At 51.5% G+C, this 18896-nt stretch overlaps 1 protein-coding gene across 1 annotated transcript; it reads right to left on the bottom strand.

Annotated features, from left to right (window-relative positions):
* Positions 1–1898: 1898 nt before the first annotated feature.
* On the bottom strand, positions 1899–11077 carry LOC137319268 (uncharacterized; the record flags this gene model as incomplete). Its single annotated transcript, XM_067981561.1, has 2 exons — positions 1899–2754; positions 10940–11077. Coding segments are annotated over 2 exons (803 nt in total), but the record flags the coding sequence as incomplete, so codon positions are not given.
* Positions 11078–18896: the final 7819 nt, after the last annotated feature.

Below are 18896 nucleotides of genomic sequence, written 5' to 3'. Positions count from 1 at the left end.
ATGATAGCTTCAAGTATATGGAGAATTATAGCTTCAGATCAATAGGGGTATGGTAATGTAGTGGTTTATGTTACTGGACTAGTAATCCAGAGAACGCGAGTTTATATCCGACCATCTCAGTTTGAGAAGTTGAATTCAGTTTTAAAAATCTGGAAATAAAAAGCCGGTCTCAGTAAAAGTGACCATGAGGCTGTCGGATTGTCGCAAAAAACCAACTGGTTCACTAATGTCCCTTGAGGGAAGGAAACCTGCCGTCCTCACCCGGTCTGGGCTGTATGTGACTCCAGTCCCACACCAACATGATTGACTCATCTGTCCGTTGAAACGGATCCCCTAGTTGCATCCTGTGCCTTAGCTGCAACACAGCAGTGGTTCAAGGAGAAAGCCCGCCACCACCTTCTCAGGGGGCAAGGGATGGGTAATAAATATCAGCCTTGCCAGCGATGCCCACATCCCTAGAATGAATTAAAAACTAATGTGTATCATTGTACAGGGAGAATTATAGCTTCAGATATTAAAACCCACTTGCCAACCAATCCCCAAAATATTAGCTCTTCTAAATCATACCAGGTTCCTCCCCCTCCCTTTATAGGTAGAAAACCCCTACATACCCTGAGGTGTCACCTGCAATCGCATCATCCCTAGCAATAAAGTGTATTCTTGCTGTATAAATTATTGGTCAGGTCCCATATGGAGTTAAGATGTGCAGTTCTAGGTCCCGAATCATTGTAAGGTACTATTATCCAGAGTTATCGAATATAAAAGCCAAGAGGTAATGATGAGCTGGTATAAAACCTTCACACCTCAGTTAAAGAACTGTGTGTAGTACTGGGCTTCACACTATGCGAAGGATATTGAGGCTTGCTACCTGGTATAAGGAAATACAAACATGAAGAAACACTGGAAAAATTGGGGCTTTTTTGTAATAACAACACAAAATAGATGGCAATATAATAGAGGTATCATAGTAGGTACAGTACAGGAGGGGCCATTCGGCCCATCGTGCCCGTGCTGGCATTTTGAAAGAGCCATCCAATTAGTCCCATTGCCCTGCTCTTATAGTAAGAGTGTTTAAAATTATGGAAGGACGGGTCAGGGTAGATAGAAGCAGACTGTTTGTAGGAATTGACGAGTCAAGAACAAGGCGCTATGGACACAGATTTAGAACAGAGGGCAGGAGAAACTTCACACAGAGTTGTGAGGCTGTGGAATTTACTTCCAGGGTTAGTGGTTGAGGCAGAATCTATGTCAACATTCAGGGGGTGAAGGGATATGGGAGCAGTGCGGTTAAATGTGCTGCAGATGATTTGTGGAGGGCGAATGCCAACACAGACTGATTGGCTTGTTTCAGTGTTGCATCGTCCATGTATAGGTCACGGTACAGAGGGGGCCACAAAGATGATTCTAGGTATTCAGAGTGGAAGTTATGAGGGAAAGGTTAAGAGAGCTGGACTTTCTGCTTTGGAAATTAGGGGAGCTTGAGGTGATTGAAATTAAAGCTTCAAGCTGATGAAGGAATTTGGCAGAATTGATCCGAGCAGATTTTTCACCGCAGTAAACGATTCAAATAATTGGGGGGAAACATTACCAAATTAGGGGGTATGATGAAAGATAGATTCATACCGAGCTTTATCCAAAGGTACTTGAGTTGTGCAGAATGTTACCAGCGAAGTACGTTCAAGCAGACAGTATAAATGGGCCCAATAGGCAATTAGATGCATTTGCAGAGAGAGAAGGATTGAGGGATATGGTGAGAAGCCAATATTACGACCTAAAAAGGGTCCTGGTTTTATGCTTAATGACCTTTTCCTGTTCCTAAAAATTCTTACGTGCTTATAGTGCAAACAACACGAGATATATGTTGTGAAGGACAAAAGTCAGAGCATTTTTTTCCAGCATTACTTCACTTTATTTTATTTGTTTGCCTTCCCTTGTCCCCTAGTTTCTGAGATGGCAGCACATCCTCCCATACCCCATGATTCTCATCCTTCGCTCCTACCAGGAGCACACAGATACCCACTCTTCACAATGATTATGGCCCACTTCACTTCGTGCCTAAGGAGGAACGTGGTATGGAAAGTGCAAAGTGTTAGCGATTATCAGCGCACACGTCATCTAAATCCTCCTGGTTGTCAGTGTCCTTTTTTGCCAGAGAAGAGGCCAAGTTGCCCACCTCCTGGGTCAGCTCCTTCAGACCAGACTTAACACCTTTTTGGAACTCCAGCAGCCTGGAGTTCATCGTCTCCAGGGTGGAGTCCACTATCTCCAGGTTGATCTTAACCCTGTTTACAGATTCACAAACCTGCCCCACAGCCCGTTCAGTCTTTCTGTTGCTCGCCTCAACCACCTCTTGAAGCAAGTCCATCTTTTTCTGGAAGGAGGCATTGGTCTGCTCCAGCCCAGAGGCAATGGCCTCCTTCACTTGGGATGCAATATCAGGCTGCTGCCTTTCCTTCTCAATTGTGGATACGTTAACTGGAGTGTTTGCCCAACTCCCATCCTCGCGTTTGTACCTGTCGCTTATTATGGGTTCACTTGCCCTGGAAGTCGGAGAAATTTTGAGCTCCTTTGGCTCCTGACGGCCTGGGTCCCTGTAATACCCTCCGCTGGGGACGAAGGCCAATGGATCATCTAGAACCTCACTCTGTGTCTTTTTTGGGTCATACATTTGGGGCTGAGATGGTACCTGTGTTGTAGCGCTACGCGAACATACTGGTATCTTCTCAGACGTGCCTTTTGCTTTGTCTCCTCTACCTGAAAAATAATGATGGATCGTGGTGAGAAAGTGAAAAGGACTTTCATGAACACATTGCGCTGTGTACCTTTTTTTTCCTGCCTATTTATTGCAAGATCCTTATTGAGCTAGGATACCAAGCATAACTACACTCCAAGGGTGGCACGGACTCTGCGGTGATGAGTGATGCTGTGCAATGTTTATATTTTCATACGAGTGGTGACAAACTTAGATGAAGTCAGTATCCATCCTTATCACCACCGACGCACTGTGGCTGCCGTATGTATGATCGACATGATACACTGGAGCGACTGGAACAGCAAACACCCAGCCCATGACATCTACCATCAAGGAGGACAAAAACAATAATGCTATGGGAACACCATCACCTCCACGTCCCCTCCGAGTCACACACCATCCTGACTTGGGTATAAAATCCTGCACTGTTGCTCGGTCAACATCCTGGAATTTTCTACCATTGAGGGGGCGACACTGTCACAAGGACTATAGCGCTTCAGGACAACTAGATATGGCCTTACCAGCCTCACACCACCTCCAGAACAAACTGAAAAAAGAACCTTGCTTCCCAGGTGAAGCTGCCAGAGTTTTGCTTCCCCGATGATCTCCAACGAAAACGAATTGATGGCTTTCTGATCATCCAGCACAAGGCTTAACATTCAGGAGGACAGGCCACCATTCCCCTCCCACAGCCAATCCCTCCTCCCCACATACCCCTCCATTAAACAACGTGTGCCTTTAACGTAGTAAAACGTCCCAAGGTGGCTCACAGGAGCGATTATTAAACAAAATTTGACACTGAGCCACGTAAGGAGATATTGAGACCAAAAGCTTGGTCAAAGAGGTAGGTTTTAAGGAGCGTCTTAAAGGAGGAGAGAGAAGTAGAGAGGCGGAGAGGTATAGGGAGCTTAGAGCCTAGGCAGCTGAAGACACGGCCGCCAATGGTAGAGCGATTAAAATCGGGGATGCTAAAGGCCCAAAAATTTACACACATCCACCCACATACATCTTGCAGGATGTGGCATTACATTATATTTCAACATCTATTTCATTCTGACATGCCTTCAGCTCCCCAAAACACTCTTCTTTTGTGTCAGTCTCTCTTTCACACAGAATGGAATTGGCAACAAGATTTACCTTTGAATCTTGGATTTTTAAAGCATAATGTATTCACACAACTTTAGTTATAAAAACGCCTAGACAAGGGGTGTGCCAATGAGGTTTGTTTCCCCATTCAGCATAAATAGCAAGCAACTTGTTAGCCTGCCTCGGCAATAGATGGACATCCCACACCCACGGTGCTGGGAAGTCTATGATCCCTTTTTGCCTGTGAACAGAGAAAGATAAAACATGTACACAAGCAGTCCGAAAGGTTTTTGAAACAGAAACTGCAAGGTCGTCAGACCCAACAAAGGCTGCAAAAAAGGTTGGACTGTAAGAACATGTAGTTAGGAGATGTTCTAAGTCAAGCAAGACAACCCAATAATGTGGGGAAGTGTGACATGTCCATTAGTACTTTTATGCAAAGAAAAGCTGTACTGATTGAAGTTAGTGAGTCCAATTATAAGTTGCTCAGCATGTTCATTCTTGTGAAATGAAATAATAATTCATATCTGACTGGTCCTATCAACTGCTTTCTCCGTCCAGCTTCAGAGAGAGTAAAGCAGCACGGGTTCAAAGATTGCCAATATCAAGTTCAGATCACTCTGAGCTACTGTTGTTTCACCGCCCAGATTACACTATCGTGTAGTTAGAGATTGGGTAGTACGACACTCAGGCCTATGAGGGTTTTGATAGAGTAGATAGGGAGATATTGTTTCCACCCGCAGGAGGGTCGGTAACCAGAGGACAAAGATGTAAGATCATTCGCAAAAGAACTAAGGGGGAGATGAGGAGAAACTTTTTATGCAGCGAGTTGTTATGATCTGGAATGCACTGCCTGACGCGATGGTGGAAGCAGATTCAATAATAACATTCAAAAAGGAATTGGATAAATATTTGAAAAGGAGAAATTTGCAGGGCTACGGGGAAAAGCAGGGAAGTGGAACTAATTGGTAGCTCTTTCAAAGAGGGGACAATGGGCTGAATGGCCTCCTTCTGTGCTGTAAGATTCTATGATTCCTCAAAGTCCTGGGTCTTACATTTATCCTTATTGCTCTTCTACGAGCCGTCTCCAATATATCAATGCACTTTAAAGTTGGGTTTCTAATACTGCACACAGTATCCCAAATAGGACCGTCCCAAGGTTACAATAACGTGGTTGAACTTACACTCACATTCCCTTAAGATTCATCCCACACCATGATTAGATTAACTGGAAGCCTTCAGTGAATGGTCAATAGTCACCCACACAAGCAAACCCCAAACCAAAACCCACACACCCAAAACCCAAACCCACACATCCAAACCCACACACCCAAAACCCAAACCCACACACCCAAACCCACACACCCAAACCCAAACCCACACACCCAAACCCAAGCCCAAACCCACACACCCAAACCCAAACCCACACACCCAAACCCAAACCCACACACCCAAACCCACACACCCAAACTCGCACATCCAAAACCCAAACCCAAACCCAAACCTAAAACCCAAACCCACACACCCAAACCCACACACCCAAACCCACACACCCAAACCCACACACCCAAACCCACACACCCAAACCCACACACCCAAACCCACACACCCAAACCCACACACCCAAACCCACACACCCAAACCCACACACCCAAATCCAAGCCCAAACTCACACACCCAAACCCAAACCCACACACCCAAACCCACACACCCAAACCCACACACCCAAACCCAAACCCACACACCCAAATCCAAGCCCAAACCCACACACCCAAACCCAAACCCACACACCCAAACTCGCACATCCAAAACCCAAACCCACACCCAAACCTAAAACCCAAACCCACACACCCAAACCCCAAACCCAAACACCCAAACCCAAACCCACACACCCAAACCCAAACCCAAACCCAAACCCACACACACACCCAAACCCAAACCTAAAACCCAAACCCAAACACCCAAACCCAAACCCACAGACCCAAACCCAAGCCCAAACCCACACACCCAAACCCAAGCCCAAACCCACACACCCAAACCCAAACCCACACACTCAAACTCGCACATCCAAAACCCAAACCCAAACCCAAACCTAAAACCCAAACCCACACACCCAAACCCAAACCCACACACTCAAACTCGCACATCCAAAACCCAAACCCAAACCCAAACCTAAAACCCAAACCCAAACACCCAAACCCAAACCCACAGACCCAAACCCAAGCCCAAACCCACACACCCAAACCCAAGCCCAAACCCACACACTCAAACTCGCACATCCAAAACCCAAACCCAAACCCAAACCTAAAACCCAAACCCACACACCCAAACCCAAACCCAAACCCACACACCCAAACCCCAAACCCAAACCCCAAACCCAAACCCACACACCCAAACCCCAAACCCAAACCCCAAACCCAAACCCACACACCCAAACCCAAACCCAAACCCACACACCCAAACCCAAACCCACACACCCAAATCCAAGCCCAAACCCACACACCCAAACTCGCACATCCAAAACCCAAACCCAAACCCAAACCTAAAACCCAAACCCACACACCCAAACCCAAACCCACACACCCAAACTCGCACATCCAAAACCCAAACCCAAACCCAAACCTAAAACCCAAACCCACACACCCAAACCCCAAACCCAAACACCCAAACCCAAACCCACACACCCAAACCCAAACCCAAACCCACACACCCAAACCCAAGCCCAAACCCACACACCCAAACCCAAACCTAAAACCCAAAACCAAACAACCAAACCCAAACCCACACACCCAAACCCCAAACCCAAACCCACACATCCAAACCCACACACTCAAAGCCCAAACCAACACACCCAAACCCCAAACCCAAACCCACACACCCAAACCCCAAACCCAAACCCACACACTCAAAGCCCAAACCCACACACCCAAACCCCAAACCCCAAACCCAAACCCACACACCCAAACCCCAAACCCAAACCCACACACCCAAACCCACACACCCAAACCCCAAACCCAAACCCACACACCCAAACCCACACACCCAAAGCCCAAACCCACACACCCAAAACCCGAACCTAAAACCCAAACCCAAATCTAAAACCCAAACCCACACACCTAAAATCAAAACCCAAACCCACACACCCAAACTCCAAACCCTTTCCCAGGCCCCAATTATTATGTTTTAATGAGCTATTTCGACATGCATTACTTATATTTTTTTCACATAAGAATCCATCTGCCAATCCTCAGTTCACTGGCTGAATTGGTCCAGATCCTCCTGGGTACTAACAACCTCTCTTATTCTTGTTACCTGGCCACATAACTTGGTGTCACCAGCAAATGCTTTAAAATTACAAATGGGGCCTACCTCAAGTCATTTTGTGAGAAGTGTTAGATCAGGGGACCTGGATAGATTCTTGCAGGGCTCCACTCACCCCTGCCTGCAACAGTACAGAACCGCACACAACAAAAGGGCGTAGGAGAGGCCACGGGCTCTAAAATAGAAGCTAGGCTGAAAAGGCAGATTAGATTTAACTACTTTACACAAAGAATGGAACAGACAGTCCACTGAGGCAGACGAGGGTGATTGCATCTGAAGATTCAATAGAGTTGGATAAAGACCTGGAAAAGCTTTTCCTAGAGGTGTAGTAGGGGTACGGTGGGAGATGAGATTTCCTGGACACTGGGGTCTTTCTGGTTCTGCAAGTTCATGAGTTCTTACATAGTGAATCCCAGGTTCAATCCCCAATCTGATCTGATCTCAGCCGGGCAGAAATCAGGGCGATACAATTGTCCTTTGCACCTCTGGGCCAGGGAAATGGAAAATTAGCCAGGATTCCAAGTGCTAATCACAATCGTGACCCCTGCTGGAAAGGGTGTGGACATCAGGCAAGGACAGGGTCAGGTGTGGCTGTGAGACCCCCCCATGAATCAATAGCTTGCCTATACTCTGGGACTACACATGACAAACTGATATTCGGGTGTGCTCCTGGAGGCTACCTGGTGCCAGCTGTATCCCAACTCCAACCGTTATCGTCAGGGGAGAACGACCTGCCTTGTAAAGGTACATTGGTGAACAGTAACCGATGAGAAGCACTGACCAACAAGTCAGTACTATAAACAGGCTGTAAACCATACAAAGGTTTGTACTATAAAACAGGCTGTATACTATATGCGAGCATTCAGGTGCAGCAAGCAGTTAGGAAGGCGAATGGTATGTTGGCCTTCATTGCAAGAGGATTTGAGTACAGGAGCAGGGATGTCTTACTGCAGTTATACAGGGCCTTGGTGAGACCACATCTGGAGTATTGTGTGCAGTTTTGGTCTCCTTATCTGAGGAAGGATGTCCTTGCCATGGAGGGAGTGCAACGAAGGTTTACCAGACTGATTCCTGGGATGGCAGGACTGACGTATGAGGAGAGATTGGGTCGACTAGGCCTATATTCACTAGAGTTTAGAAGAATGAGAGGTGATCTCATCGAAACATATAAAATTCTAACAGGACTGGACAGACTGGATGCAGGGAGGATGTTCCCGATGGCTGGGGAGTCCAGAACCAGGGGTCACAGTCTCAGGATACGGGGTATGCCATTTAGAACCGAGATGAGGAGAAATTTCTTCACTCAGAGGGTGGTGAACCTGTGGAATTCTCTACCACAGAAGGCAGTGGAGGCCAAGTCATTAGATGTATTCAAGAAGGAGATAGATATATTTCTTAATGCTAAAGGGATCGAGGGATATGGGGAAAAAGCGGGAACAGGGTACTGAGTTAGACGATCAGCCATGATCATTTTGAATGGCGGAGCAGGCCCGAAGGGCCGAATGACCTACTCTTGCTCCTATTTTCTATGTTTGTATGTTACATAGGCTTGTACTATAAACAGGCTGTATACCAAAGGACTATACTATTAAGGGCTTTATACCATTCAAAGGCGTGTACTATAAAAGCCTGTATACCATAGAAAGACCAGTACTATAAAGTCTGTATACTATACAAAGACATTTACTATAAACAGGCTGTGTACCATACAAAGGCCACTCTTAGAAAGGGACGCTTCTGACAATACCAGTTCTGAGGAAGGATTTGACTATAACATGTATTCCTACAGTCCTCCTCAAGGGGCCATTCAATCCTCCTTAGATATGGGAGTGGTGCCGGAGGACTGGAGAATGGCAAATATTACACTCCTGTTCAAAAGAGGGGAGAGGGATAAACCCAGCAATTACAGGTCAGTCAGCTTAATGTCCGTGTTCGGGAAACTTTTACAAACAATAATCTGGGACAAAATGAATTGACACTTGGAAAAGTCTGGGCGAATAAATGAAAGTCAGCACGGATTTGTTAAAGGAAAATCGTGTTTGATTAACTTGATCGAGTTCTTTGATGAAGTAACGGAGAGGGTTGATGAGGGGAGTGCGGTTGATGTTGTGCACATGGACTTTCAAAAGGCATTTGATAAAGTGCCGCATAATAGACTTGTTAGCAAAATTAAAGCCCATGGGATTAAAGGGACAGTGGCAGCGTGGATACAAAATTAGCTAAGGGACAGAAGGCAGAGAGTAGTGGTGAACAGTTGTTTCTCAGACTGGAGGGAAGTTTACAGTGGTGTTCCCCAGGGGTCAGTATTAGGACCACTGCTCATTTTTATATATATAATTTCAAACTTTGCAGATGACACAAAACTTGGAAATGTAGTAAACAATGTGGAGGATAATAACAGACTACAGGAGGACACAGACAGACTGGTGAAATGGGCAGACACATGGCAGATGGAATTTAACACAGAGAAGTGTGAAGTGATACATTTTGGTGGGAAGAATGAGGAGAGGCAAAATAAACTAAATGGTACAATTTTAAAGGGGGTGCAGGAACAGAGAGACCTGGGGATGTATGTACACAAATCTTTGAAGATGGCAGGACAAGTTGAGAAGGCTGTTAAAAAGCATACGGAATCCTGGGTTTTATTAACAGAGACATAGAGTACAAAAGCAAGGAAGTTATAGAACACTGGTTAGACCCCAGCTGGAGGATTGTGTTCAATTCTGGGCACCACACTTTAGGAAGGATGTGAAGGCCTTAGAGAGGGTGCAGAGGAGATTTACTAGAATGGTTCCAGGGATGAGGGACTTCAGTTATGTGGAGAGACTGGAGAAACTGGGATTGTTCACCTTAGAGCAGAGAAGGTTAAGGGGAGATTTAATAGAGGTTTTCAAAATCATGAAGGGTTTTTATACAGTAAATAAGGAGAAACTGATTCCAGTAGCAGAAGGGTCGGTAACCAGAGGACACAGATTTAAGGTAATTGGCAAAAGAACCAGAGGTGACATGAGGAACTAAAAATTAGCGAGTTGTTCTGATCTGGAATTCACTGCCTGAAAGGGCGGTGGAAGCAGATTCAATAGTAACTTTCAAAAGGGAATTGGAGAAATACTTGAAGAGGAAAAATTTGCAGGGCCATGGGGAAAGAGCAGGGGGAGTGGGACTAATTGGACAGCTCTTTCAAGGAGCCGGTGCAGGCACAATGGGCTAAATGGCCTCCTTCTATGCTTTATCATTCTATGGTTCTATGATTCTAAGTACAGAGACGTTGCAGAATGCCTTACTGGGCACTGGACAAAGAGTGGAGACCAAGCAAGGGCAAAGGAAGGTATTTGGGGAAAAGTGGTGAAAGCACAATCGAAGAAAAGGGTCTTAGCAAAGTGACTAAAGGGAAGGAGGGAGATCCCAAAGCAGAAGTGCTGAGGGGTCAAGGACAGAGCGGCTTAGGGAGTGGAAGCTGATGGTGAAGAGGAGTGGCGGGAGAGGAGGGTAGGCACTCTCAGAGATGTAGAGGGTGCACACAGGAATGGAGAGCTGGAGGAGATCTCTGAGATAGGGTGGGGCTAGGCTCTGGTTGGATCTGAAGGCAAGGATGAGGATCTGAGACATCAATGGGAAACTTTACCCTATCTGTCTCTTTTAGACGCTCTCTGCATGCTGCGTATTCCCAGCGCTTCTGTTTCTATTCCCGGCATCCAGTTTATCTTTTTCTCCTCCCACCCACAGACCCCCACATGTTCTCACTGGGACCCTGCACCACGCAGGCTCCAGGGACGATACCTTCCAAGTCGACAGCAGGCAATATAGCGGAGAGCTCAGGGTCAGTCTTCCCACTGCTCTTTCTGTTGGACTTGCTCAGGGTGGAGGTGACTGGTGGCTTGGTGGTCAGATTCTTGGCAGTGACACGTGTACCTGAAGCTGAGGGAAAAGGGGGAAAGCAGATGAGCCAGGTGAAGCGAACATGTCAACAGAATGCACGATCCGGTCGATAAGAAGTGTGACTGGACAATCAGCGGGAGAGCTGCGTTCTCTTTTATTGCTACTTTTTCCTGCCATCTTGCCCTGGCGACTGGCTTGTGTTGGGATAGAGTTTGATAGGCGCTCCCTACCCTACCCTACCACACTTCACACGTGGAAGACGTCAAGGCCTACCCCAATTCTGTCTCCCTACAATGTCCACACGTGAGCACGTTCCAGAGGGTTCAGTGTCATAGAGTAATACAGCACGGATAGAGGCCCTTCGGCCCATCGTGTCCGCGCCGGCCATCAGCCCTGTCTACTCTAATCCCATATTCCAGCATTTGGTCCGTAGCCTTGTATGCTATGGCATTTCAAGTGCTCATCCAAATGCTTCTTGAATGTTGTGAGGGTTCCTGCCTCCACAACCCTTTCATACAGTGAGTTCCAGACTCCAACCACCCTCTGGGTGAAAAAGTTCTTTCTCAAATCCCCTCTAAACCTCCCGCCTTTTACCTTGAATCTATGTCCCCTTGTTATAGAACCCTCAACAAAGGGAAAAAGCTCCTTAGTATCCATCCTATCTGTGCCCCTCATAATTTTGTACACCTCAATCATGTCCCCCCTCTGCCTCCTCTGCTCCAAGGAAAACAAACCCAATCTTCCCAGTCTCTCTTCATAGCTGAAGCGCTCCAGCCCTGGTAACATCCTGGTGAATCTCCTCTGCACCCTCTCCAAAGCGATCACATCCTTCCTGTAGTGTGGCGACCAGAACTGCACACAGTACTCCAGCTGTGGCCTAACCAGTGTTTTATACAGCTCCATCATAACCTCCTTGCTCTTATATTCTATGCCTCGGCTAATAAAGGCAAGTATCCCATATGCCTTCTTTACCACCTTATCTACCTGTTCCGCCGCCTTCAGGGATCTGTGAACTTGCACACCAAGATCCCTCTGACCCTCTGTCTTGCCTAGGGTCCTCCCATTCATTGTGTATTCCCTTGCCTTGTTAGTCCCTCCAAAGTGCATCACCTCGCACTTTTCCGGGTTAAATTCCATTTGCCACTGTTCCGCCCATCTGACCAACCCATCTATATCGTCCTGCAGACTGAGGCTATCCTCCTCGCTATTTACCACCCTACCAATCTTTGTATCATCAGCGAACTTACTGATCATACCTTTTACATTCATATCCAAGTCATTAATGTAGACCACAAACAGCAAGGGACCCAGCACCGATCCCTGTGGTACCCCACTGGCCACAGGCTTCCAGTCACAAAAACAACCTTCGACCATCACCCTCTGCCTTCCGCCACTAAGCCAGTTTTGTATCCAAAGTGCCAAGGCACCCTGGATTCCATGGGCTCGTACCTTCTTGACCAGTCTCCTGTGGGGGACTTTATCGAAGGCCTTACTGAAATCCATGGACACCACATCCACTGCGTTACCCTCATCCACACGCCTAGTCACCCCCTCAAAAAATTCAATCAAATTAGTCAGACATGATCTTCCCTTGACAAAGCCATGTTGACTATCCCTGATTAATCCTTGCTTCTCCAAGTGGAGACTAATTTTGTCCTTCAGAATTTTTTCCAATAATTTTCCTACCACTGATGTTAGGCTCACTGGCCTGTAGTTCCCCGGTTTTTCCCTACTCCCCAGTGGACAGCGGACAGGAGCTGGTGGTGCGTTACCCTTCCTCCCCCTTCATTAGTCCTGGGGCACTGAGGCCAATTGTAGTGACCTTACCGCTGCCCCAACTGAGGCCAGCTCAGTCAACATATCCCTCAGTCAAAACTCTGCTGCCCCGTATCCTAACTCGCACCAAGTCCCGTTCTCCCATCACCCCCTGTGCTCGCTGACCTACATTGGCTCCTGGTCCGGTAACGCCTCAGTTTTTAAATTATCATCCTTGTTGTCAAATCCCTCCATGGCCTCGCTCTCCCCTCCCTATCTCTGTAACCTCCTCCAGCCCTACAACCCTTTGAGATCTCTGCGTTCCTCTAATTCTTGTCTCATGCGCATCCCCGATTTTAATCGCTCCACCATTGGCGGCCGTCCGTTCAGCTACCTGGGCCCTAAGCTCTGGAATTCTCTCCTTAATCCTTTCCACCTCTTTACTTCTCCCTCCTCCTTTAAGACGCTCCTTAAAACCTACCTCTTTGGTCACCTGTCCTAATATCTCCTTATGTGGCTCCGTGTCAAATTTTGTTTGATAATTGCTCCTGTGAAGCACCTTGGGACGTTTTACTGCATTAAAGATGCTATATAAATGCAAGTTATTGTTGATAGAAGCTTAGATCTTCCTGGGCTGTGCAATGGGCATGCGTTTTAGGGGAGCCCCATAACCCCATTTGAGATTATTTTCTCTCATTTTCCCAATTGCCTCTGCCATATCCACCCATTAACCACGGGTGAAAGATTGGATGGGGGAAAACTCTCCAGTGGCTGGAGTCATACCAAGGACAAAGGAAGATGGTAGTGGTTGTTGGAGGCCAATCATCTCAGCCCCAGGACATTGCTGCAGGAGTTCCTCAGGGCAGTGTCCTCGGCCCAACCATCTTCAGCTGCTTCATCAATGACCTTCCCTCCATCATAAAGTCAGAAATGGGGATTATCACTGATGATTGCACAGTATTCAGTTCCATTCACAACCCCTCAGATAATGAAGCAGTCCGTGCCCGCATGCAGCAAGACTTGGACAACAACCACGCCTGGGCTGATAAGTGGCAAGTAACATTCGCGCCAGACAAGTGCCAGGCAATGTCCATCTCCAACAAGAGAGAGTCTAACCACCTCCCCTTGACATTCAACGGCATTACCATCGCCGAATTCCCCACCATCAACATCCTGGGAGTCACCATTGACCAGAAACCGAACTGGACCAGCCACATAAATACTGTGGCTACAACAGCAGGTCAGAGGCTGGGTATTCTGCGGCGAGTGACTCACTTCTTGACTCCCTAAAACCTTTCCACCATCTACAAGGCACAAATCAGGAGTGTGATGGAATAATCTCCACTTGCCTGGATGAGTGCAGCTCCAATAACATTCAGAAGCGCGACACCATCCAGGACAAAGCAGCCCGCTTGATTGGCACCTCATCCACCGCCCTAAACATTCACTCCCTTCACCACCGGTGCACTGTGGCTGCAGTGTGCACCATCCACAGGATGCACTGCAGCAACTCGCCAAGGCTTCTTCGACAGCGCCTCCCAAACCCGCGACCTCTACCACCTAGAAGGACAAGAGCAGCAGGCACATGGGAACAACACCACCTGCACGTTCCCCTCCAAGTCACACACCATCCCGACTTGGAAATATATCGCCGTTCCTTCATCGTCACTGGGTCAAAATCCTGGAACTCCCTTCCTAACAGCAGAATGTGGGAGAACATTCACCACACGGACTGCAGCGGTTCAAGAAGACGGCTCACCACCACCTTCTCAAGGGCAATTAGGGATGGGCAATAAATGCAGCCTCTCCAGCGACGCCCACATCCCATGAACAAATAAAACTCACTCCTAGAACACCCTTCAGTACTAATCAGCACGAGATGCACGAGAGCAGATGTCTCTACCTTCGAGTTTTCCTCCCTCTCTGTGAGCAACACTTGATCACCACTTGTCGAGGTTACGGTATTTGAGGGCATGTAAATGCAAGTTGTTGTTATTATTATAAAGATCAAGAACATGCATATACTGACCCATTTCATGGGCCCTTGTCTTCACTCCTTAACCAGGGCAGACGTTGCCCTCTTGCAGCCTGCCGCTGCCTGACTTACTTATTGTTGTCCTGATTTTTTAAAGACTGTCTCCCTGACGCACTGAAAATAAGGTCTCGAGGCGGGCGGGAGAGGGTGGAAGGAGAGGTTAAAGGGTTAAATACGGGGAACGCGTCCCCAATGCGCCTGCCACCTTGTTTACGGCGGCAGATATTGGCACGTCCGTGGAGAGGCGGGATACTCTTTAACACATTTAAATCGGGCTCCCACAGAGCAATTGGGAGCCCAATTTAAAATTCACTGCTGTTGCACAGGTTTCCCAGGGCTCAGGGAACCTGGCAATGAAAGGCAGGCGGGAGCTGCCTGCTCCCTAAGGTAAGTGTCTTTTTCACCACTCCTTGTGGGCCAGGAGGAGCAGGAGTGCTTCCAAATCCTTGCCTCAAGGAATCCTTCGGCCTTCCCCAGCCCTGATAGTCAGCCGCCCTCCACCAGCCCACCCAATCACGACCGCTCCCCACCCCCGCCAATCGCGGCCTCTCTCCCCCCATCCAATCGCGGCCTCTCTCCCCCCATCCGATCGCGACCTCTCTCCCCCCATCCAATCGCGGCCTCTCCCCCCATCCAATCGCGGCCTCTCTCCCCTTCCGATCGCGACCTCTCCCCCCTTCCAATCGCGACCTCTCTCCCCCCATCCGATCGCGGCCTCTCTCCCCCCCATCCGATCGCGACCTCTCTCCCCCCGTCCGATCGCGACCTCTCTCCCCCCCATCCGATCGCGACCTCTCTCCCCCCATCCGATCGCGACCTCTCTCCCCCCATCCGATCGCGGCCTCTCTCCCCCCTTCCGATCGCGACCTCTCTCCCCCCGTCCGATCGCGACCTCTCTCCCCCCATCCGATCACGACCTCTCTCCCCCCCATCCGATCGCGGCCTCTCTCCCCCCATCCAATCGCGACCTCTCTCCCCCCGTCCGATCGCGGCCTCTCTCCCCCCGTCCGATCGCGACCTCTCTCCCCCCATCCGATCGCGACCTCTCTCCCCCCTTCCGATCGCGACCTCTCTCCCCCCCATCTGATCGCGACCTCTCTCCCCCCGTCCGATCGCGACCTCTCTCCCCCCCATCCGATCGCGGCCTCTCTCCCCCCGTCCGATCGCGACCTCTCTCCCCCCTTCCGATCGCGACCTCTCTCCCCCCCATCCAATCGCGACCTCTCTCCCCCCGTCCGATCGCGGCCTCTCTCCCCCCGTCCGATCGCGACCTCTCTCCCCCCATCCGATCACGACCTCTCTCCCCCCGTCCGATCGCGACCTCTCTCCCCCCATCCAATCGCGACCTCTCTCCCCCCCATCCGATCGCGACCTCTCTCCCCCCGTCCGATCGCGGCCTCTCTCCCCCCATCCAATCGCGACCTCTCTCCCCCCCATCCGATCGCGACCTCTCTCCCCCCGTCCGATCGCGGCCTCTCTCCCCCCCATCCGATCGCGGCCTCTCTCCCCCCATCCGATCGCGACCTCTCTCCCCCCATCCGATCGCGACCTCTCTCCCCCCGTCCGATCGCGGCCTCTCTCCCCCCGTCCGATCGCGACCTCTCTCCCCCCGTCCGATCGCGACCTCTCTCCCCCCATCCGATCGCGACCTCTCTCCCCCCATCCGATCGCGACCTCTCTCCCCCCCATCCGATCGCGACCTCTCTCCCCCCGTCTGATCGCGGCCTCTCTCTCCCCATCCGATCGCGACCTCTCTCCCCTTCCGATCGCGACCTCTCTCCCCCCGTCCGATCACGACCTCTCTCCCCCCATCCAATCGCGACCTCTCTCCCCCCGTCCGATCGCGACCTCTCTCCCCCCGTCCGATCACGACCTCTCTCCCCCCATCCAATCGCGACCTCTCTCCCCATCCGATCGCGACCTCTCTCCCCTTCCGATCGCGACCTCTCTCCCCCCGTCCGATCACGACCTCTCTCCCCCCATCCAATCGCGACCTCTCTCCCCCCATCCAATCGCGACCTCTCTCCCCCCGTCCGATCACGACCTCTCTCCCCCCATCCAATCGCGACCTCTCTCCCCCCGTCCGATCACGACCTCTCTCCCCCCGTCCGATCGCGACCTCTCTCTCCCCCCGTCCGATCGCAGCCTCTCTCCCCCCGTCCGATCGCGACCTCTCTCCCCCCTTCCAATCGCGACCTCTCTCCCCATCCGATCGCGACCTCTCTCTCCCCATCCGATCGCGACCTCTCTCCCCCCGTCCGATCGCGACCTCTCTCCCCCGTCCGATCGCGACCTCTCTCCCCCCTTCCAATCGCGACCTCTCTCCCCCCATCCGATCGCGACCTCTCTCCCCCCGTCCGATCGCGACCTCTCTCCCCACCGTCCGATCGCGACCTCTCTCCCCCCATCCAATCGCGACCTCTCTCCCCTTCCGATCGCGACCTCTCTCCCCCCGTCCGATCGTGACCTCTCTCCCCCCTTCCGATCGCGACCTCTCTCCCCCCCGTCCGATCACGACCTCTCTCCCCCCATCCGATCGCGACCTCTCTCCCCCCGTCCGATCACGACCTCTCTCCCCCCGTCCGATCGTGACCTCTCTCCCCCCGTCCGATCGCGACCTCTCTCCCCCCCGTCCGATCACGACCTCTCTCCCCCCTTCCGATCGCGACCTCTCTCCCCCCGTCCGATCGTGACCTCTCTCCCCCCATCCGATCGCGACCTCTCTCCCCCCATCCGATCGCGACCTCTCTCCCCTTCCGATCGCGACCTCTCTCCCCCCATCCGATCGCGACCTCTCTCCCCCCATCCAATCGCGACCTCTCTCCCCTTCCGATCGCGACCTCTCTCCCCCCATCCGATCGCGACCTCTCTCTCCCCCCCATCCGATCGCGGCCTCTCTCCCCCCGTCCGATCGCGACCTCTCTCCCCTTCCGATCGCGACCTCTCTCCCCTTCCGATCGCGACCTCTCTCCCCCCGTCCGATCGTGACCTCTCTCCCCTTCCGATCGCGACCTCTCTCCCCCCATCCGATCGCGGCCTCTCTCCCCCCGTCCGATCGTGACCTCTCTCCCCTTCCGATCGCGACCTCTCTCCCCCCCATCCGATCGCGACCTCTCTCCCCCCATCCGATCGCGGCCTCTCTCCCCCCCATCCGATCGCGACCTCTCTCCCCCCGTCCGATCGCGACCTCTCTCCCCCCGTCCGATCGCGACCTCTCTCCCCCCATCCGATCGCGACCTCTCTCCCCCCATCCGATCGCGACCTCTCTCCCCCCCATCCGATCGCGACCTCTCTCCCCCCCATCCGATCGCGACCTCTCTCCCCCCGTCCGATCGCGACCTCTCTCCCCCCATCCGATCGCGACCTCTCTCCCCCCCGTCCGATCGCGACCTCTCTCCCCCCATCCGATCGCGACCTCTCTCCCCCCCCGTCCGATCGCGACCTCTCTCCCCCCGTCCGATCGCGACCTCTCTCCCCCCGTCCGATCGCGACCTCTCTCCCCACCGTCCGATCGCGACCTCTCCCCCCTTCCGATCGCGACCTCTCTCCCCCCTTCCAATCGCGACCTCTCTCCCCCCTTCCAATCGCGACCTCTCTCCCCCCGTCTGATCGCGACCTCTCTCCCCCCGTCCGATCGCGGCCTCTCTCCCCCCTTCCGATCGCGACCTCTCTCCCCCCTTCCGATCGCGACCTCTCTCCCCCCTTCCGATCGCGACCTCTCTCCCCCCCATCTGATCGCGACCTCTCTCCCCCCGTCCGATCACGACCTCTCTCCCCCCGTCCGATCGCGACCTCTCTCCCCCCATCCGATCACGACCTCTCTCCCCCCCATCCGATCGCGGCCTCTCTCCCCCCATCCAATCGCGACCTCTCTCCCCCCGTCCGATCGCGGCCTCTCTCCCCCCGTCCGATCGCGACCTCTCTCCCCCCATCCGATCGCGACCTCTCTCCCCCCTTCCGATCGCGACCTCTCTCCCCCCCATCTGATCGCGACCTCTCTCCCCCCGTCCGATCGCGACCTCTCTCCCCCCCATCCGATCGCGGCCTCTCTCCCCCTTCCGATCGCGA

This window comes from Heptranchias perlo, unplaced genomic scaffold (assembly GCF_035084215.1).
Source record: "Heptranchias perlo isolate sHepPer1 unplaced genomic scaffold, sHepPer1.hap1 HAP1_SCAFFOLD_791, whole genome shotgun sequence".
Lineage (NCBI taxonomy): Eukaryota > Metazoa > Chordata > Chondrichthyes > Hexanchiformes > Hexanchidae > Heptranchias > Heptranchias perlo.
This window is presented reverse-complemented; position numbering and strand designations above follow the sequence as displayed.